This window comes from Schistocerca piceifrons, chromosome X, assembly GCF_021461385.2.
Source record: "Schistocerca piceifrons isolate TAMUIC-IGC-003096 chromosome X, iqSchPice1.1, whole genome shotgun sequence".
In the NCBI taxonomy this organism is placed as follows: Eukaryota; Metazoa; Arthropoda; class Insecta; order Orthoptera; family Acrididae; genus Schistocerca; species Schistocerca piceifrons.
This window is the reverse complement of record NC_060149.1, coordinates 361,606,239-361,629,179: the sequence shown is the minus strand read 5'-3', so window position 1 is coordinate 361,629,179 and position 22,941 is coordinate 361,606,239. Positions and strand designations below refer to the sequence as shown.

The window sequence follows — 22,941 nt, the reverse complement described above, 5'->3', positions numbered from 1 at the left end:
GCCGACATGGCTCTGTGGAATGACCACCCAGATCCCACACCAGTTGACTGTTATCTGTGGAGTCATTTAAAGCAACTCATATATGCAGAGAAAATAAGAAACAGACACCATCTCGAGCAACGCACTAAAGAAGCCTGTGCCAGCATTTCTGTGGAAATCTTTCTACGAGTGCATGACGACTGGATTCAGCGCCTTCAAATGTGCATTTACTGAGGCAGATAGCATGTTGAACACAGTAAATGACTGTCATTTATGGAGAAAAGTCCAACCTGTAATTCCAATCAAGATGTGTTGCAACTTTTGAACCTTAACTACTACTTCGAATCTGTTTACAGTAATGAACTTGTCAGAGAAAGCTGAAGTTATTTGATATTTCACACGACCCCCTTTCCATTAAAAAAAATTGACTTAGATTCAAGATGGTCGATTTCAAGATGGCGCCCAAGTTCGGTACATACCATAAAAGATGGACTACGTCACCCTTGCGTTACTGGAGTGTTCGGGTTTCTCCATTCATACAGGGCTTTTGACATAACGGGGTGTACTGCGACTTTTGACTCAGCCTGTATTGTGAGGGACAAAGCATACCATATGTCGTTCACAATAAATAGGCTATAACAACTAATTTATTTTTTCATTACGGAGAATCATAAATATTCTAATGGCATTAAAACTCTAATGTCGTGTAACCCTTTATTGTGAGTTAATCTGAACACTCTTTTATAGAAAAATACATAATTCTAACACCCTATACCTGGTGGCGTAGCTATAGCTTCAAAATGTATTGTTAATAGTAGATAAAATATAAGAGTTCCTGAAAGCGGATTTTCAACATAAAGTTCTATAAGAATAGTGAATAATCGAGCTTGAAGACCTGATCTATACCTTTATATTACATTCTCTATGCCAACAATGTACTGCTCAAGCGTCTGAGAAAAGCCTGTACAGTTTGCCGTAATCTACAGTGTTGCAAACTTGTGTGCATATTGCGGAATTCAAAGAATTCTGATAGCAGCCAAGTTTATAGTCGTGTAAGCAATGAGCAGGTGGCTAACAGGCGATAAGGTTTCGCTAAATGTAGTAGGCCCGACATTAGCTCTTCCCAAACAAGCTACTGATATTCCTTCTAGTAATTTTTTTCTTCTGTATTGTTTCAGAAATACCTGAAGCAGCTGAAGAGTCCGGAAAACGCTGGTCTGGTCGATTCCGCGCTGGTGGACGAAATATTCTACCAGGTGAGCCTCTATGGTACGCCAAGGATAGCTGCTAAACGTGGCCGTTGTGTCTCGGCAGCTGCGGCATTGAGTTTCATCGTGGGCAGTGGCCACAGTTTTGGTTCATCAAGCTTCAAATCACTAATCAGGAATCGGAAAGGAACCTTCCAGTAAAATTGTAGAAAACTGAAATGTTCTGTTTGAATATGATAGTGCAGATGTGTACACAGTTTACAACTTACATATCTCCGTTTCTGTCCTCTGGGAATAAGAACCAATTACGAAAACGGATACTTCAAACGCACGTTACTAGAAGGAAATGGCGCAGCTTACTTTATATGTAGTTCAGATTCTAGGGCGTCCATACCCGTGGACAAGATGGTAGGGCGATCCATCCCTAGCTCTTTGGGACAGAAAAAAAGTAAGTATAATGTAGTCAGGTGTTTGTCTTTCAAGACGATGATTTAAAAGTCGGTATTACATAGGTTTTTAACAAGATCGGAAGAAACATTTTTATGGCTACTTACAAGTCGCCATTTGTATAGTAAAATATTAAAAGTACTCCATATCCCCATGTCTAGGGCCTCCCCCACCCTACGAACTATCGTATGGGCGTCCTTGTTCAGATACTTCATATCTGTACGAACTTGGGAAAACTCTGCTGCTCCTGGGACAGCTGTCGAGACACAACGGCCACGCTATGTGATCAAAAGTATCCGGACCCCCCCCCCCCCCAAAAAAATACGTTTTTCATATTGGGTGCATTGTGGTGCCACCTACTGCCAGGAGTCATTAGACATCATGAGAGAGCAGAATGGGACGCTCTGCGGACTTCGAACGTGGTCAGGTGATTGGGTGTCACTTCTGTCATGTGTCTGTACGCGAGATTTCCACACTCCTAAACATCCCGCCGGCCGCTGTGACCGTGCGGTTCTAGGCGCTTCAGTCCGGAACAGCGCTGCTGCTACTGTCGCAGGTTCGAATCCTGCCTCGGGCATGGATGTGTGTGATGTCCTTAGGTTATTTAGGTTTAAGTAGTTCTAAGTCTAGGGGACTGATGACCTCAGATGTTAAGTCCCATAATGCTTAGAGCCGAAACATCCCTAGGTCCACCATTTCCGATGTGATACTGAAATGGAAACGTGGAGGGACACGTACAGCACAAAAGTGTACAGGTCGACCTCGTCTGCTGACTGACAGAGACCACCGACAGCTGAAGAGGGTCGTAATGTGTAATAAGCAGACATCTATCCAGACCATCGCACAGGAATTCCAAACTGCATCAGGATCCACTGCAAGTACTATGACAGTTAGACGGGAGGTGAGAAAACTTGGATTTCATGGTCGAGCCGCTGCTCATATGGCACACATCGCGCCGGTAAATACTAAACGACGCCTCGCTTGGTGTAAGGACCGTAAACATTGGAGGATTGAACAATGGAAAAACGTTGTGTGGAGTGACGAATCACGGTACACAATGTGGCGATCCGATGGCAGGGTATGGGTATGGCGAATGCCTGGTAAACGTCATCTGCCAGAGTGTGTAGAGACAACAGTAAAATTCGGAGGCGGTGGTGTTATGGTGTGGTCGTGTTTTTCATGGAGCGGGCTTACACACCTTGTTGTTTTCCGTGGCACTATCACAGCACAGGCCTAGATTGATGTTAAGCACCTTCTTGCTTTCCACTGTTGAAGAGCAATTCGGGGGTGGCGATTGCATCTTTCAACACGATCAAGCACCTGTTCATGAGTCACGGTCTGTGGCGGAGTGGTTACACGTCAGTAACGTCCCTGTAATGGATTGGCGTGCGCAGAGTACTGACCTGAATCCTACAGAACACCTTTGGAATGTTTTGGAACGCCGACTACGTGCCATGCCTCACCGACCGACATCGATACCTCTCCTCAGTGCAGCACTCCGTGAAGAATGGGCTACCATTCCCCAAGAAACTTTCAAGCACCTGATTGAACGTATGCCTGCGAGAGTGGAAGCTGTCATCAAGGCTGAGGGTGGACCAACACCTTACTGAATTCCAGCATTACCGATGGAGGGCGCCACGAACTTGTAAATCATTTTCAGCCATGTGTCCGGATACTTTTGATCACATAGTGTACCCTTGTCGCGTATATACATATATGAGAGCAGAGAGGAATGAGGAATCATTCTAACAAATGGGGAATTCCACTGACAAAGCGACTGTGACGAAGAGGCAGACTGTTATTACCCATTGCCTGGTTACGAGCATCTCAGAAACAACGAAACTGGACGGCTGTTCACGTGCCACTGAGCATCTGTGGAAAGCGGTTCTAGGACGGTAAAACCATTAGTAGGCGGCAGGGTCTTAGATAAGGTTTGGACTTCCAAGGACGTAGAGGTTAGAGGCTTGACCCCTCCGAAAAGCTGGACAGATGGCGATCTGTGGTAAATTTGACGACAGAGTACAGTGCTGGTGGAGGCACAAGTGTTTCAGAGCACATCATTCAGTGCCCGTTGTTGAACATGAGACTCTGCAGCAGACATCCCCTATGTGTTACCAAATTGGCCGAACGACATCGTTAATTACGGTTGCAGTGGGCATGGGATCATTGAGATTGGACTGCAGATCAATAGAAACGTGTCGTGTGGTCAGATGAAAAATGTTTCTCATTACACTAGATTAGTGACCGTATCCAGATACACCATTATCCAGGTGAACAGCTGCTCAGAACATGCATCGCACCACGGACACAGGCCAGTAGCGGAAATATTATGCAGTGGGGGGTATTTATCTGGGCTCCATGGCACGTGTGGTAGTACTGTGTGAACATTTTTTCAAACCACCTGCATCTGTTCACGCTTGATGTCTTCCATGATGACAATTTCATCTGCCAGCAGCATAACTCTCCAAGTTACTTGGCCAGAATCGTGCTACAGTCATTTTAGGAGCATGATAGTGAACTCAAGTTGAGGTCTTGGACCCAAATCCAACTGATCCAATCTCAGTGGAACATATCTGGGACACCATCAGGGATCGTGAAATCCTCTCACACAGCACTTCCTATCCCAGTCCTGTCACAGGCTTATCTTACCCCATCAAAGGCTGTGCTACCTGTGAAAGCAGACATGTCGTATACTAGTTCTGCTACAACTATTGCACACCTTTTTATATTGTTAACCAGCTGTCCGCCAGGATGAGTGGACACTGCCAAAGTAGACCACCCTGAACATAACATGCTTGATTTCAATGCCTGCTTCTCAACTTAGGCCATCTCAATCCTCCCCTTCACCACCATCGTGTCACTTCTTCTTCCGTGTGTTTTTGCTTTTAGGAAGCTTTAATTGTCGAGTGCTAGTAATAGTGTTACCTAGATTTCGTGTTTGTTTTGAATACAGTCAGAGAGAGTCCCTTTAGTCAACTATAGTGCCAGTAGTGCTAGTGTTTGTTTTCAATACAGTCCAGAGACAGGTAGTGCTATTTTCATTGTTTTCTACAAGAAGTGGCTAGCAATCACAGTTTAGTCAACAATCAGCCGCCTTTAGTGAATTAGCAGTCTAGTTAAAAGTTGATTAACTCTCTACAGTAAATTGATTCCTTAGGATGGATAGGATGTGTGACTGCCGTGTACGGTCGCAGGAGGAGCTGGCCACTGTTCGCGAACAGCTGAGCGTGTTGATGGCCGCGGTCAGCCGTCTTCAGGCTGCTGCCTCGGAGTGTAGCGGCAGTGGGGAGTCTGGTGCGTCGCATGGTACACCCCAGGTGTTACATGCTTCACCCACTGTCCCTGCTGTCGAGACATCTTCGCGGGTACCGGGCGCGGTTGGGCCTCCCTCTCCCCAAGGGGAGTGGCGGGTTCAGCGGCGTTCGCGGCGCACGAGGCGGAGGGTAAATGTGGAGGCTGGCTGTGTGGCATCGCCCGCTCTGCCTGTGAGTGGACATGTGGCTGCTCCTTCAGCAAGGTCCGAGCAGGCACACGGGGGGAGGGGTTTATTAGTTATTGGGAGCTCCAACGTTAGGCGGGTGATGGAGCCCCTTAGGGAAATAGCGGAAAGGTCGGGGAAGAAGGCCAGTGTTCACTCTGTCTCCTTGCCGGGGGGTCTCATCCGAGATGTGGAGGAGGCCCTGCCGGTAGCGATAGAGAGCACTGGGTGCACCCGACTGCAAATTGTTGCTCATGTTGGCACCAATGACTCCTGCCGTCTGGGTTCAGAGGTCATCCTCAGTTCGTACAGGCGGTTGGCGGAATTGGTGAAGGCGGAAAGCCTCGCTCGCGGGGTGGAATCAGAGCTAATTATTTGTAGTATCGTTCCCAGAACCGATCGCGGTCCTCTGGTTTGGAGCCGAGTGGAAGGCTTAAACCAGAGGCTCAGACGATTCTGCGGAGATCTGGGGTGCAAATTTCTCGACCTCCGCTATCGGGTGGAGAAATGTAGGGTCCCCCTGAATAGGTCAAGCGTGCACTACACGCCGGAAGCGGCTACAAGGGTAGCGGAGTACGTGTGGAGTGCACATGGGGTTTTTTTAGGTTAGAGAATTCCCTCCCTAGGCCCGACAAGACGCCTCCTGAGACGCGGCAAGGTAGGAGTAGGCAAAAAGCAACAGGGAATAACGATACTAATGTTCTAATAGTAAACTGCTGGAGCGTCTATAGAAAGGTCCCAGAAATGATCTCATTAATAAACGGTCACAACACCCATATAATACTAGGGACAGAAAGTTGGCTGAAACCAGACGTAAACAGTAATGAAATCCTAAACTCAGATTGGAATGTATACCGCAGAGACAGGCTGTACAGCGAAGGGGGAGGCGTGTTTATAGCGATAAGAAGTGCAATAGTGTCGAAGGAAATTGACGGAGATCCGAAATGTGAAATGATTTGGGTGAAGGTCACGGTTAAAGCAGGCTCAGACCTGGTAATTGGATGTCTCTATAGGCCCCCTGGCTCAGCAGCTGTTGTGGCTGAGCACCTGAAGGATAATTTGGAAAATATTTCGAGTAGATTTCCCCACCATGTTATAGTTCTGGGTGGAGATTTTAAAGTGCTTTATCTGAAAACTACCTTGAGCAGTTAAACAGAGAACCGACTCGTGGCGATAACATATTAGACCTTCTGGTGACAAACAGACCCGAACTATTTGAAACAGTTTACGCAGAACAGGGAATCAGCAATCATAAAGCGGTTACGGCATCGATGATTTCAGCCGTAAATAGAAATATTAAAAAAGATAGGAAGATTTTTGTGTTTAGCAAAAGTGACAAAAAGCAGATTACAGAGTACCTGACGGCTCAACACAAAAGTTTTGTCTCAAGTACAGATAGTGTTGAGGATCAGTGGACAAAGTTCAAAACCATCGTACAATACGCGTTAGATGAGTATGTGCCAAGCAAGATCGTAAGAGATGGAAAAGAGTCACCGTGGTACAACAACCGAGTTAGAAAACTGCTGCGGAAGCAAAGGGAAATTCACAGCAAACATAAACATAGCCAAAGCCTTGCAGACAAACAAAAATTACGCGAAGCGAAATGTAGTGTTAGGAAGGCTATGCGAGAGGCGTTCAATGAATTCGAAAGTAAAGTTCTATGTACTGACTTGGCAGAAAATCCTAATAAATCTTGGTCTTATGTCAAAGCGGTAGGTGGATCAAAACAAAATGTCCAGACACTCTGTGACCAAAATGGTACTGAAACAGAGGATGACAGACTAAAGGCCGAAATACTAAATGTCTTTTTCCAAAGCTGTTTCACAGAGGAAGACTGCACTGTAGTTCCTTCTCTAGTTTGTCGTACAGATGACAAAATGGTAGATATCGAAACAGACGACAGAGGGATAGAGAAACAATTAAAATCGCTCAAAAGAGGAAAGGCCGCTGGACCTGATGGGATACCAGTTCGATTTTACACAGAGTACGCGAAGGAACTTGCCCCCCTTCTTGCAGCAGTGTGCCGTAAGTCTCTAGAAGAGCGTGGCGTTCCAAAGGATTGGAAAAGGGCACAGGTCATCCCCGTTTTCAAGAAGGGACGTCGAACAGATGTGCAGAACTGTAGACCTCTATCTCTAACGTCGATCAGTTGTAGAATTTTGGAACACGTACTATGTTCGAGTATAATGACTTTTCTGGACAGTAGGAATCAGCATGGGTTTCGAAAAAGACGGTCGTGTGAAACCCAGCTCGCGCTATTCGTCCACCAGACTCAGAGGGCCATAGATACGGGTTCACAGGTAGATGCCGTGTTTCTTGACTTCCGCAAGGCGTTCGATACAGTTCCCCACAGTCGTTTAATGAACAAAGTAAGAGCATATGGACTATCAGACCAATTGTGTGATTGGATTGAAGAGTTCCTAGATAACAGAACGCAGCATGTCATTCTCAATGGAGAGAAGTCTTCCGAAGTAAGAGTGATTTCAGGTGTGCCGCAGGGGAGTGTCATAGGACGGTTGCTGTTCACAGTATACGTAAATGACCTTGTGGATAAAATCGGAAGTTCATTGAGGCTTTTTGCAGATGATGCTGTGGTGTATCGAGAGGTTGTAACAATGTAAAATTGTACTGAAATGCAGGAGGATCTGCAGCGAATTGACTCATGGTGCAGGGAATGGCAATTGAATCTCAATGTAGACAAGTGTAATGTGCTGCGAATGCATAGAAAGATAGATCCCTTATCATTTAGCTACAAAATAGCAGGTCAGCAACTGGAAGCAGTTAATTCCATAAATTATCTGGGAGTACGCATTAGGAGTGATTTAAAATGGAATGATCATATAAAGTTGATCGTCGGTAAAGCAGATGCCAGACTGAGATTCATTGGAAGAATCCTAAGGAAATGCAATCCGAAAACAAAGGAAGTAGGTTACAGTATGCTTGTTCGCCAACTGCTTGAATACTGCTGAGCAGTGTGGGATCCGTACCAGGTAGGGTTGATAGAAGAGATAGAGAAGATCCAACAGAGAGCAGCGTGCTTCGTTACAGGATCATTTAGTAATCGCGAAAGCATTACGGAGATGATAGATAAACTCCAGTGGAAAACTCTGCAGGAGAGATGCTCAGTAGCTCGGTACGGCCTTTTGTTAAAGTTTCGAGAACATACCTTCACCCAAGAGTCAAGCAGTATATTGCTCCCTCCTACGTATATCTCGCGAAGAGACCATGAGAATAAAATCAGAGAGATTAGAGCCCACACAGAGGCATACTGACAATTCTTCTTTCCACAAACAGTACAAGACTGGAATAGAAGGGAGAACCGATAGAGGTACTCAGGGTACCCTCCGCCACACACCGTCAGGTGGCTTGCAGAGTATGGATGTAGATGTAGATCTTTTCTGGAACTGTGCAGATGGGAGTTACCCTTGCAACACATTTTCACACTGTAAATTATCCTAGTCTCAACCTATGGTAAACTACTGTCCTCGTACCCTCCACCCACAAGGTTCTGCCGCCTCTGTCATATCACCTCCTCCTTTTTCACATCCCCTGACCCTCATTGTATGGCACCCTCTGCCACTGCACCCACCTATCCTATCCCCTCCCCTTCTCTGCTCCTTTCCTTTTCCTCTCCCCGTTTGTTTTCCCCACACCCCACGTCCTGGCAGTCTCGTCAGGCCATCATCTAGTCCCCACACACCCTGCCTGACATTGCTTTTCTCTCCACCCACCCACCCCTCGCCCTACCCTGCTATCCCTTTCCTTTCACTGCCCCACTCCAAATTGCTGTTCACTTTCTCTCAACATACTTTCTGTTCAGATCAATAGAGATGTTACCTTGTTCAGTGATCTTTTGTTGTGTCTCTTGTTTTACTAAATTAGATGTAGAAGAAAAGGGCTCTGAACACTATGGGACTTAACTGCCGAGGTCATCAGTCCCCTAGAACTTAGAACAACTAACTAACCTAAGGACATCAAACACATCCATGCCCGAGGCAGGATTTGAACCTGCGACCGCAACAGTCATCCGGTTCCAGACTGTAGCGCCTAGAACTGCTCGGCCACCCCAGCCAGCGTTAGATGTAGATTTTACTTTCTTATAACTCTAATAATGTGGCATAATTTTTGGAGCATGCAACTTATGCAGGATCTTAGTTGTTACTATTAACATATAAATGTTTCCCCTCTGTTTATAAGACCCTATAATCCCATCAGTGATCCATGAATTTTTACATTATCTTTTTGTGTCCTTTCTCTTTAGTATGTTGAGATAGCTATTTTCTGATTATGATAGAAACTTACTGTGAAATATGTTAAATTTGACATTTTACAGTTTTTCCCTGTATATGTCATGCCAGTTCTGAAAATTTCTGGAAATCAGTGTTAAGATTACAGCACAAAACCCTGAATGAGGTTCCTCCCAATTACAGTGAGTGTTTTAGCCTCTCCCCACCCAGTTCTCTTGCTTGTAATGCTCCAGCTGTTGAGACAGTTTCTTACTTGGTTGTTCCCTTCTTTCAGGTTCCATCTATTCTCTCTCACCATGAGGTATTTCTGGCTGAGCTTCAGAAGAAGCTAGATGATTGGGACCAGCAGCAAACAATTGGAGATGTTTTTGTAGAGGCAGTAAGTAATAGTTCTTAATTTCCTCTCTTACTGATCTGCATCAGAAGATACTTTAATTACAGATTAACCAATAACAACAAAATTTGTGTAAGGTAATGACTGTAGAATATCCAAGCGTCTAATGATTTGTACTTTGAAATGAGTTATCAGAATGTTGTAACATCTATCATTAAAAAATTTGTGAAATAATAAACTTTAAAAGAAACCACAGGTGATTCTATTGGAAAATCTGCTGATGTACATCACTGAGAGACAAAAGTACTAATGGGAAATGTGCAAATGAAAGAATTTTGGAAATATACTCATTTGTGGGAGGTGTAACTCTGCCTGGCTATTCTGTAAATTTGTTAATAAACCCAACATCATTTCAAATTACTCTTTATTTATTGTTTCAAATTTCACCAGACAAATAAATACATTACTTTACCCATTTTGGGCACCAATTGCACAGACTCTGTTGACTCAACACAAACTAATATGAGACCTAGAAGAAACTAACTGGTGGGCACTGCTGCTGTGGTGTAAAAAACATATAGCAATCTCCACATTGCATGATATTGTTTAGATGAGTTTATAATTGGAGTTACAATTAGAAGTTTTACATATCAGATAATTTGCATACAGAAGTTGTTACTACAAAATATGGTTAGGAACTGTACATAAGCAAAATTTTGATAGCAGTATCATTCTCATAGAAAATCAGTGAAATACTCTTTGATGCAGTATTAACAAATTTATACAGGCAAAAGTTTTGTAGAAATTTCATAAATGTTTTTAAGTTAAGTTCAAGTAACCAGAATATGTTCTTGAAAGTGGTTTTACACAGAACAATAATTATTTGAAGTTTAATGTTATAGTATTTAGTATAATTACAGTTTTGGACAGATAATAAATCAGAATTAGCTGGGGAAGTTTATATAATAAGTGCAAAAGTTTACATAATTATAATCTGTGTATCTGATTCTGTACTAAATTTAGGGAATCAGATAGGATTCTAGTCTGTACCATTACAACATCCAGAAACATAGTGAAAGTAGAACAGCTGTCAACTTGTAAACAGCTTTAGACAGTATACTGCGCTTCACTAGACATTATACTAATGGAGAAAAGTGGAGACAGGAGTTGATTATTGCTTTCTACATATGATAAGTTAATCCACTGTAGCCAGGTATTTTTTGATATATTTTGACCCTACTACTTTTCAGTTATGCTTACAACTTTTTTGTCAACTGAGTATCCTACCTATATGTATGAAAATTGCTAAATCCTATTCTGCTCTTCAGTCTGCTTTGAGAAATCAGTCACCTCAACAGTGGAAACAATGACAACAAACTATTGTAATTCGCAAAGGATGCTCAGCTTTCAGTTGTGGGCCATAAACAATTAGTTTCAAAAGAAAAAGATGTGAGGTTTCTTTAAGCAGAGCAGTTACAACTGGAAAGACCAATTAGTTTTGAAGCTTCTGAGAGAAACGTAGTGCTAGTGGTGGTGATGGTAGTAGTAGTAGTAATAGTAGTAGTAACAGCAGTATAAGTAATATTACTCAAAAGTAATTAGGGGGCTGTTTTTACACAGATAAGTACTAATAAGCAGTGTCAGTAATGCACATCTTGAAGCCTAACTAAAGTACACAAAAAAGGCTATACATATATACCAGGTTCTTATAATTAAACAGCCAGTGTTCAGAGTGCTGCAGCACAGGCTATATACATCACAGGATGCTAAAATATAGTAGATATGTTCATTAATTGGTGATCTTTCAGAGTTTGCTGGAAAAACATTTCAGGTGAAAATATGATGCTATCAGAATGTGAAAGGTTCCCTATTTTGATGTCAGTATGCTGTTTGTGACTTAGCAATGTGTGTTTATTTCTTTTGTGAAATGACTGTTGGTGTAAAGGTTTAATAATGTTGAGGTTTTCTGTATGAAACACAATGGCTATTGAGAAGGAAGATCATGTGTTGCTGGTAACATTGTTGTAGCAGAACGGCAGTAATAGCAGCCCTGCATTGCAGAAATATCACGGACAGCTGTGAAGACACCTCATGTCAACCAGTTGGCTAAAGGATATGATCAAGAAATTCCCATGGTAGTTGTTCATGAAATTGCTATAGCTATAGCCAACTGTGAGCACATGCTTTACATTCCACAGCCAGTGCTTGAGCTGTGTCACTGAAATTATCTCTCCTCTAGTCAATAGTTTAAAGGCTTTGGTGGTGCATTTTATGTTGGTATCCCTATGACATTCCAAATATACACCAAATGAAACCCTAAGACAGGCTTCAATGCCACAGCTTTGCCCCTCATTTTTTGGCACACATGGAAATGGATGACATTTGGGTGGTGAATATTCTTTGGACAGACAAGGCTCATTTTACCCTGCACAGTGCTGTGAATGCTCAAAACTGTTGCATATGGGGTTCTACTCTGCCCCATGTTGTGCAGGAACATGCACTGCACTCAGCAGTTAATTTTTCTTTTAGGAGATGACACCTCATATGCCTGTTTGGCATACAGTGACATCTGCATGTTATAAAGACCTCTTTGTGCAAAACTTGATTCCAGCTTTGCAAGAAAGCAACTGTGTCCACAACTCTATTTTCATGCAAGATGGGATGACAAGACATTTCACTTTCCAGATGAAAGATTTGCTTCAGGAAACCTTCTGTAATGACCGCATCATCCCTAGGCAGTTTCAAGATGTTTGGCCTTCCATATCCTCTGACCAAAATCCATGTGACTTCTAGTTGTGGGGGCATTTGTACAATTGTGTCTATTAAGGATGTACCGAGAGGCTTCCTGATTTGAAGGATAGCATAAGACAACATATTGCTCTGATCATACCAGATGTTCTGTGAGCAACTGTCAACCAGGCCATGTTACAGATGCAGCATTTCACTGAGTCAGGAAAGCATACAGATGTTGTAACTTGTGACTATGTCCTAAAAAACTTGCCAGAACCACCATTACCATGTGTTTGATCGTTCCTCCCTTTTTATTGCATCCACACCACATTCTGACTACCTACAGTACCATATATTCACTTACAGGCAGAAAGCGTAACTGTTATTTCTTTTGGCATATTTCATGAGCACACTGACTAATGAACATATCAACGATGTTTCAGAAACCTGTGATGTATGCAGCCTGCACTGCAGCACCCAGAGCACCATCAGCTTTATTATAACTACCTGGTACCACACTACAGAAACACTAAGAAATAAATTTATTGAAATGCAAACAATATTTTTAAGTAAATTAGCACTATTATACAGCATTCAAAACACAATTTTCCATATGAGCCAATCCTTAGTTTCTTTTATATTCTCAGCACTGTTTTTGGTCTTTGTTTGTATCTTCCTCAGGATGTTAGTTCCCACATCTGATTGAAATGGAAGAAAATTTTAAAATATTCTCATACAGAAACAGCAAACTCATAATGAGTTGTTGCTTTCATTTATTTGCTCTACTTTTACTTTTTGTTTCAAGACATGGTATCTAGCTTGTATATTCTCTTTAATACTGTGTGGAAACAATAATCCTAAATAATATTTTGGTTTATTTCTGAGTACTGATCTCCTTTCTATGCTTTTTTATGTTGTTTGGAAGTCAGCATTTATAAGAATCTTGTAAGTTAAATAAAACTGTGTTCTTTGTATGCAATGAAGTTCATATTATATTTGTGTGTGTCCCTGTTCAACAAAGCAGAATAGTTTATTTTTACATATATGATTATTTGAAATATTTACAGTAAAATTACAGCTAATATATTTAGCTCTTTCATTATTATTTACAGGACAGCCTTGTTGGCAGAGTTTGGCAAATCTTTGTATATGTGTATCTTAGTATAAGATAGATGTTGGTAGATCTATCCATAATATATGTTGTTTGGAGTGAATATCCATTTATAGTTTATGCCATTGTCCTCGTGAGAAATATATTTTTACTTTTTTAGAAAAGGTTACCTTTATATGGTCCAGTCATCAACAAAAACACCCAAAAATTCTTAACACTATATCCATTAAGATTTGAGTCTCCAATAAAGGGCAGATGTCATGTACTTAGCAGCTTTATTTGCATTGAATTATGTTTGTTTGTCAGCATTTTTTAAATAAATTATTTGGGCTGACTTATTTCTTTGTAAGACATGTTTTCAGAAACTCTCTCATCCACCTCTCATTTTGAATCATTTCTTGCTATGAGTGCTGCGTCATCTGTGTACAAGATTACATCATTGTTAACTGCTGAAAGCATGTTGTTTGCCATAGTATGAATAGGAGAGTCCTAGCCCTGATCCCAGTGATACACCATGTTTTACTAGTTCAGCGTACAAGTTCACAACACTGGCAATATTATAATTTACCTTCACATATTGTACTCCTTTTTTGAAGTTTAGTTTTGTGATACCACTACGTTTATCCTTTATGCCACACTTATTAAGTATTTGTAATAGGTTTCCATAGTTAATAAAATGAAATGCTTTAGAAAGGCCAGGAAATAAAACACAATTTTTCTTTTTTCACCTTCTGCCATACAAGCTGCAAGGTTACCTATTCCTGTGCAAATCAGAGCAAGATGTCAGGATGAGATGGTGATTCAATCATAAGTCTATATACAAAGACAACATGTGTCCTCCCTCTCTGATGTGAAACATCATTTATGAACAGGTTATGAGGAATGGATGTTAGCAATAGAATGGAATAAATACATCAGAGAAGAAGAGCACTTAAGGAACACTATCTAGAGCTTGGGGAAACCCACAAATGATGGAAATGTATTATACTAGTGACTAGTTGATCTGACAGCATAGAAAATACTCACATGTTGGCTTATGTCAGCATTTGTGATGACAATGTAGCAACAAAAACATTCAAACTACAAAGAATTTTTGAAATGAGTAGAAAAAATGGGTTTTTTAACCAGGATAATAATGCAAAGGTGTCACATGTATAGCACGAACAATAATAACCAACAAACCATTTTAGCAATGGATAGTAACAGAACTAAAGTCCAAGTTCTGGAGAATACTTAATCAATTAGTAGAAAAATATCTCAACTAGTACAGTAATTAAAGATGGAAGATAACCGCATAGTATGTAAACAAATTTGAAAAGCTTCTAAAGCAAAAGCAAATGCTGTACAATAAACAGTGCAAATGAAATTGTAGGCAGGTAAGGTTGAAGATCTTAACTAAATATACTTAGTTACACAAAGTGCAGTGTTCAAAATCTTTAGTGATTACCATACCACTTTGAAACTCATGTTGGGGTGCAAAAATCAGCATTCGTTTATTTGTTGAGAGCATGGAAATCCAAGTCAGAAAAATATTGAAATATTGAATTCAGTTTCCATATTTTTTTATGAAAGGGACCCAAGGTGTACTACAGCTATTCAGCTGCCATAACCTCCAATGCTAATAAATCTATTATTACCTGTATTGTTGAAAAATATTTGAAATGATTACAATTCATCAAGAACCTGGAGCCCGAAAGAAGCAATGATAACTCACACATTTACTACATAGTGTATCTAATGTTTTCTGGTTTATAGCTGTACTCCTCTTTAAAATTCTAAGTTTGCATATTAATTATCACATTATTCTTTATAGGCCCTGCCATACATTAGTTCGAATAATGGACTTCTATACTTTTAACTTTTGACTTGTAATAATATGCAGGCAATGCTTAAAGCTTAACATATTTTATCCTGATTAATTATGCTTCTGACTTTTGCTAGCACTTGCTGTGATTCATTCATACTTCAATTGGTAATATACTAGTTAAAATAATGGGTATTCTAAGCTGTAGACAATGAATAAAAGCTGAAAAAAAACACAGATTTACTGGTGGACAAATGATAGGTGAGTCATTGACAAATTTTTCCCTCTCCAACCCCCCCCCCCTTTCTCTCTCATACTCACTCACTCAAAAAAACACCCTCTCCCCCCCCCCCCCCCACACACACACACTGATTGCAGAATTTGTGTCTGTGTGTGTGTGTGTGTGTGTGTGTGTGTGTGTGTGTGTGTGTGTGTGTGTGTGTGTTGGAGGGTGGGTGGTTGGTTGCACACACATGCACATGAGTGAGTGAGAGAGAGAGAATATTAGTATTTATGCTAGATAAAAGGCAAAGCCTTGGAAATTAGTGCTGTTTTTCTGAACTTTAAAGTATGGATCTTTACCACACACCTTTCATTTGCACATTAATAGTTGTCTTTATTTGTTTTATGATTTTACTTGCTAGCAAAACATAGATCTTATAAAATTTGTGGGATTTAATTTATAATTTTCTTTTGCACCATCTGTAGTGTGTGAAAGCAAATAATTTGAGAAACTGATGTTATAGAAGTATAGTTAATGCAATCTGTGGCTTATGGTTAAAAAACAAATGTATGCTTCTTTGAAAACTAACTAACTTTGTTAGTAGTTCTTTTTTTCTCACTAATGTTAAATTTATATTTCCATTTTCAGTCTATTAAATGTTTGTATTGTTTGCATTTTAACACAGTATTATACTTTTTATCGTAATTTCCGTTTTCATTTCAGTTTACAAAACAACATGTGATTGATATGTACATATCATTCATAAACAACTGGAAGTCAGCAAAAGAAGCAGTTAAAGCTACATGCCAGGCAAAACCAGCATTTGCCAAATTTCTAGAGGTAAGAGAAAAAATATTCCTTTGTCTTAATATCTAAAGTGTTTTTCCTTATGTACTGTTTCTGATGCTATCTGAGTAGTACATACTCGGAGATAAAGAAAAACCAACTTCCAATATTAAATTTAAATAAAGTATGAAATTATTCCAGAATGAGATTTTCACTCTGCAGCGGAGTGTGTGCTGATATGAAACTTCCAGGCAGATTAAAACTGTGTGCCAGACCGAGACTCGAACTCGGGACCTTTGCCTTCTGCGGGCAAGTGCTCTACCATCTGAGCCACCCGAGCACACCTCACGACCTGTCCTCACAGCTTCAGTTCTGCCATTACCTTGTCTCCTGCCTTCCAAACTTCACAGAAGCTCTTCTGGGAGGGTAAAGGTCCTGAGATTGAGTCTCAGTCTCGCACACAGTTTTAATCTGCCAGGAAGTTTCGTTACAAAATTATTATTGACCATTCCCCTCTTTGAGTTTCATTCTTATAGTCCATCACACGTCTATAAAGAGATTGCCTTAGTGACATCCCACTGGTATCTCTTTCACATTTCAAGTGATTCCTTCTTTGTCCTCTTGCCTTTGTAATCTCATATCATTAAAACTTCTTCTTTGTGCACCTTCATTGTTCCTATTTTAACAACATTTGTATGACACGTCATTTTTGCACATGTTTATTGTATCTAGGCCTAATAACTGGGGTTCTCTGGTGGGGAAATTATTTTCTCTTCTGTTGTTTCCATCAGAGTTTGCTTTGTTTCCTCCCTCCATCACACTTTTGGTGTGCATGTTATGTTAATGCTGTTCAGGAGGGTGGAATGTGTTATGAAATCTCTCACCACAGCCTGCACTTTCACTGTTATCATCTCCTTATTAGCAAAGAAGACCCAGCTTCAGATTTTGTAGCATGTTGCAATCATCCAGACTGAATTCCTATTAGATGTGTATGCAAACTGACAATGTCATATAGTTTATAAAGATGAGCATTTTTAATTACATGTAAAATCTGTATTTTATATGAAAGGTATGTAGTGAGTTGTGGTAGCTACATTGCTGTATGGATAGTAAAGTTTATGAACTATTTTTATAGTATTTTAACTGGTTTAAATAGAAAAGTTTGTTAATAAATTAAATATAAGAAATAAATGCCTTTTTCACTTTGAATATTTGTCATGTGTGGCTACAAAGATACTATGCATGTGTAGAAGGAAATGCATGAAATTATCACTGTTAACACTGTATGTTAGCTCATGTGCCACACTCTCACATGTTCTGATGTGGTTAGTTTTTCTTTTTTGTCATTAATTCAATATTTAATTTATTTTAAAGAGTAAGTATATACAATTATAAATACCTCAGCATTCTTAATACAAGTGATTATTAAAGTTTTCAGGCTGTATATAGGAACAAGGAAAAAGTTTCTTGAACACACAGTGAACATTCTGTTCAGAATGCACACATTTTTCAATGTACCCTACTTTTAGATTAATTACTTTGTCCAACATTTTTCCAGTGAGTAGATTACATATATGAAGTGTCATTCTGGAAAAACTGCAAAATACCTCTCTACATATGCCATATCATATTGTTGCAGAAGAAGTTGAGTTCTTGGCTTTTGTAAGTGTCCTAGAAGCATGGGCTATAGCCTTCTCTTTTCCACCTGAAATTTGCACCAGAACTGCACTGATCCCATACCCACTGGCATCTGTGTGTAGTTCTGCAGGTGCTCTCTCATCATACAGTCCAAGTACTGGGTCACTCATCAGAGCTTTTCACTGCACATCAAAAGAATCCTGTTGAGAACCACCCCACATAAATTTAGCATCTGCTTTTAGTAACTCTTGGAGTGGCCTGGCTTTGATACAAAAGTTGTTGATAAAATGACAGTAATAAGAACGTAATCCGAAGAAGCTTTTCACATCTCTAATACTTTTAGGAATAGGAAATTCCATTATAGATGTCACCTTTTCTGGGTCTGGCTGCACACCTTTGTTTAACACAAGGTGTCCAAGTATTTTGATTTCTTTTGCTCCAAAGAGACACTTTCTTGGATTAAGTTTCAGTCCGCCTTGTTGGAGACACTTAAGAATGGCCCTCAGTCTGTTTATATGTTCATCAAATGTCTCTGAGAATACTAGAATGTCATCTAAATAACAAAGACACATCGGCCACTTCAGGTGACATAGAAGATTATTCATTATCAGTTCAAAAGTTGCTGGTGCATTACACAAACCAAACAGCATTACCTTAAACTCATACTGGCCCTCAGGGATGATGAATGCAGTTTTCTCATGATCAGCCTCATCTTCTTTGATTTTCCAGTATCCCGAGTACGTGTCCATGGTTGAGAAAAACTTAGTCCCCTTCAGACAATCTAGTGTATTGTCAGTTTGTGGAAGAGGGCAAACGTCCTTTTTAGTTATCTTATTAAACTCCCTGTAATCAACACAAAATCGCCAACAGCTATCCTTCTTCCTGACGAGAACCACTGGTGATGACCATGGGCTCTGTGAAGGCTGAATGATGTCATTCTTCATCATTTTCTCTACCTCATTACGAATTTTTCGGCATTCCATCGCTGACACATGGTAGGCTCTCTGGCTTATTGGTTGATGGCCTGCTAATCCAGTGCATCACTGTCAATTTGTCTAATTTGCTCTTCACTTGTGGATTGAAGCATTCAGAGAATTGTTGAAGAATGGCAAGTAGTTTCTTCTGTTGTTCCTTAATGAGATCTGGTGATAGTTGAACTATAAGATCTTGTCTCATAGTGGTAATGCTAATTTCACCCATAGACTCGGCATGGGAGATTTCTATGATGCTCAGCTGTTCTGCAATTAATGGCTCAGCGTTTGCTATGCACATGTGTCTTGGAAGGATCTGCAGTTCTCAGTGACAGTTAACTATCCACAATTCACCAAATCCATTCTTAAATGAGATGACAGAGGCTGGGATGACCAAGTTATTCTTCAGTAATAGACATTGTACTAAAACACAATGCCCCAATGTCATTAAGTATGGATTGAGGGAAAGTTTTTCAATCGAATCTTGTGACAGAGATAAACTGTTGGTGCAACATTACTCATCCCAAGACGACTGCCTACCATCTGCAAACTAATGGGCTTACTGAACGCCTTAAGAAGACTTTGGTCGACATGCTATCAATCTTTGTCAATGTTGAGCAGAGCAACTGGGATGAGGTTCTACCTTTTGTGACGTTTGTCTACAACACTGCCAAACAAGACACCACAGGATTTACGCCCTTTTCCTGGTACATGGGCGTGAGGCGACTATGATGATGGACACTGTTTCCATTATATCCTGATGACATGGATGATGACTACATCAACCAGGTAGTAACCAGAGCTGAGGAAGTTCAGCAGTTAGCTCGACTGCACATGGAGCAGGCTCAAGAAAATGATCGCCGAAGGTATGACGCGAGCCACTGCCCTGTTGTCTGTCAGCCTGGTGTTCTCATCTGGATCTTCGGAAGATTGATCTCTCTGAGAAGCTCCTCAGGCGCTACTTTGGACCTTATAAGGTTGTAAGACAGTTGTCTGATGTTACTTATGAAGTTCAAGATTTCGACCCATACACATGATGACAAAAGATCATAGATATGGTCCACCTCCTTCAAATGAAGCCCTACAAGGATCCTGCAACCAAGGTTAAATTCAAAGCTCCAGTGTCAGGCAACAAGCAGAAAGGTGATGAAGAGCATAGCGGCAAAATAAATTCTAAGAAGATCCACGCCAGGGTGAGCATCAGTCATCGAGAGCCGGAATATGCAGGAGCGATGACTCGTTGCTGGACTAGGACCACATAACACTAAGACTCTGTTCACTTAAGGAGGGAGCAAAGTGACACAAGAAGATGAGTAGTGCTGTGGTGTAGTGGTTATGACACTAAAGTGCTGCATGGTGGGTCGTGAGTTCAAAACTCCTGTGGACTGTACAATTTTAATTTCTATATTCAGTCTGAGTACATTCTTGCTGTGGTGTAGTGGTTATGACACTAAAGTGCTGCATGGTGGGTCGTGAGTTCAAAACTCCTGTGGACTGTACAATTTTAATTTCTATATTCAGTCTGAGTACATTCTAGAAGTATCCACAAATGTCAAGAATCTTTGTACGGGAATGTTCTGTAGCTGTATATATACTGTATGTGTTCTGGCCAGAGGCAGTTTGCTCTGTGCTGTTGTATGTGCAAGTGCTGAATAAACCTTTGTTAAGTGAACTACGTGTTCATCATTCATCTAATTACACCTTCTTCTACATGACAATATTCTTTGGACTCTAAGTATCTCCTCATCATAAATTTCTTTAGATGTGAAATACCTGGAACTCAGAAGGTGCCAGATATAATGAACAGATTGGATGTTTCAACAAATTGTACTTCATATTCACAAAGCAATCCAAATCTCTTTTCAACTTTTTTAATTGTATGATGCAAAAGACTTGCTTAGTATTCACTAAATATTGGTTTAACCTTTTTAGATAATTAATGAGGAGAGCACATTTGTCATTATAGAGAAGCATGAACACAGTCATTCTGGCAGATATAATCAACTTCTCCTTTTTTAATGCATAGACACCAGAATCCACCTAGTGCTTAGACTGTTGTTTCATTTCTGACCCATATAGCACATCCATAGTTCAGCTGAATTCTGTTTACAAATGGTATGTGAAACATATTTGAGAAATAAGTTTTTGTGTTCCCTTTTATTCAGCATTCAGAACATTCACAAAGATTTCTTAATGGAAGAAGATGTAGATGAAGATGAAATGGGAGATATGATACTGCGTGAAGAGTTTGACAGAGCACTGAAAGACCTGAGTCGAAACAAGGCCCCCGGAGTAGACAACATTCCATTAGAACTACTGACAGCCTTGGGAGAGCCAGTCCTGACAAAACTCTACAATCTGGTGAGCAAGATGTATGAAACAGGCGAAATACCCTCAGACTTCAAGAAGAATATAATAATTCCGATGCCAAAGAAAGCAGGTGCTGACAGATGTGAAAATTACCTAACAATCAGTTTAATAAGTCACAGATGCAAAATACTAATGTGTATTCTCTACAGACGAATGGAAAAACTGATAGAAACTGACCTCAGGGAAGATCAGTTTGGATTCCATAGAAATATTGGAACACGTGAGGCAGTACTGACCCTACGACTTATCTTAGAAGCTAGATTAAGGAAAGGCAAACCTATATTTCTAGCATTTGTAGACTTAGAGAAAGCTTTTGACAATGTTGACTGGAATACTCTCTTTCAAATTCTGAAGGTGGTAGGGGTAAAATACAGAGAGCGAACGGCTATTTACAATTTGTACAGAAACCAGATGGCAGTTATAAGAGTCGAGGGGCACAAAAGGGAAGCAGTGGTTGAGAAGGGAGTGAGACAGGGTTGTAGCCTCTCCCCGGTGCTATTCAATCTGTATATTGAGCAAGCAGTAAAAGAAACAAAAGAAAAATTCAGAGTATGTGTTAAAATCCATGGAGAAGAAATAAAAACTTTGAGGTTTGCCGATGACATTCTAATTCTGTCAGAGACAGCAAAGGACTTGGAAGAGCAGCTGAATGGAATGGATAGTGTCTTGAAAGGAGGGTATAAGATGAACATCAATAAAAGCATAATGAGGATAATGGAATGTAGTCGAATTAAGTCGGGTGATGCTGAGGGAATTAAATTAGGAAATGAGACACTTAAAGTAGTAAAGGAGTTTTGCTATTTGGGGAGCAAAATAACTGATGATGGTTGAAGTAGAGAGGATATAAAATGTAGACTGGAAATGGCAAGGAAAGCGTTTCTGAAGAAGAGAAATTTGTTAACATCGAGTATTGAGTTAAGTGTCAGGAAGTCGTTTCTAAAAGTATTTGTATGGAGCGTAGCCATGTATGGAAGTGAAACATGAATGATAACTAGTTTGGACAAGAAGAGAATAGAAGTTTTCAAAATGTGGTGCTACAGATGAATGCTTAAGATTAGATGGGTAGATCATATAACTAATGAGGAGGTATTGTATGGGATTGGGGAGAAGAGAAGTTCGTAGCACAACTTAACTAGAAGAAGGGATTGGTTGGTAGGACATGTTCTGAGGCATCAAGGGATCACCAATTTAGTATTGGAGGGCAGCGTGGAGGGTAACAATCGTAGAGGGATACCAGGAGATGAATACACTGAACAGATTCAGAAGGATGTAGGTTGCAGTAGGTACTGGGAGATGAAGAAGCTTGCACAGGATAGAGTAGCATGGAGAGCTGCATCAAACCAGTCTCAGGACTGAAGACCACAACAACAACAACAGTTCTTAATGTAGAGTACCGTACTTTACTACTGATAAGCCTTTGGTGTCAGCTGTTTCATGCACTTTCACTCAATGACTACCCAAGACAATAGGTGTACTGTACACTTTCACCATGTTTTTGTCTGCATCAGGACATCTTTCATTTTAAACCTTCACTAACTTTGCATTAGGTACAGTTAACAGTAAAGTGTACACAGCAGTAGGACATCTTTCATTTGAATCTTTCACCAACTTTGTA

At 40.5% G+C, this 22,941-nt stretch overlaps 1 protein-coding gene across 1 annotated transcript in view; it reads left to right on the top strand.

Annotated features, from left to right (window-relative positions):
• The window catches only part of LOC124722941 (rho guanine nucleotide exchange factor 17), a 649,460-nt gene that overhangs the window by 367,499 nt on the left and 259,020 nt on the right, over positions 1-22,941 (top strand). Inside the window, exons 3-5 of the mRNA XM_047248104.1 lie at positions 1,158-1,235; positions 9,634-9,738; positions 16,285-16,401. Coding sequence (XP_047104060.1) covers positions 16,309-16,401 — 93 coding nt within the window. The 5' untranslated portion in view covers positions 1,158-1,235; positions 9,634-9,738; positions 16,285-16,308. The remainder of the gene's footprint in view (positions 1-1,157; positions 1,236-9,633; positions 9,739-16,284; positions 16,402-22,941) is intronic.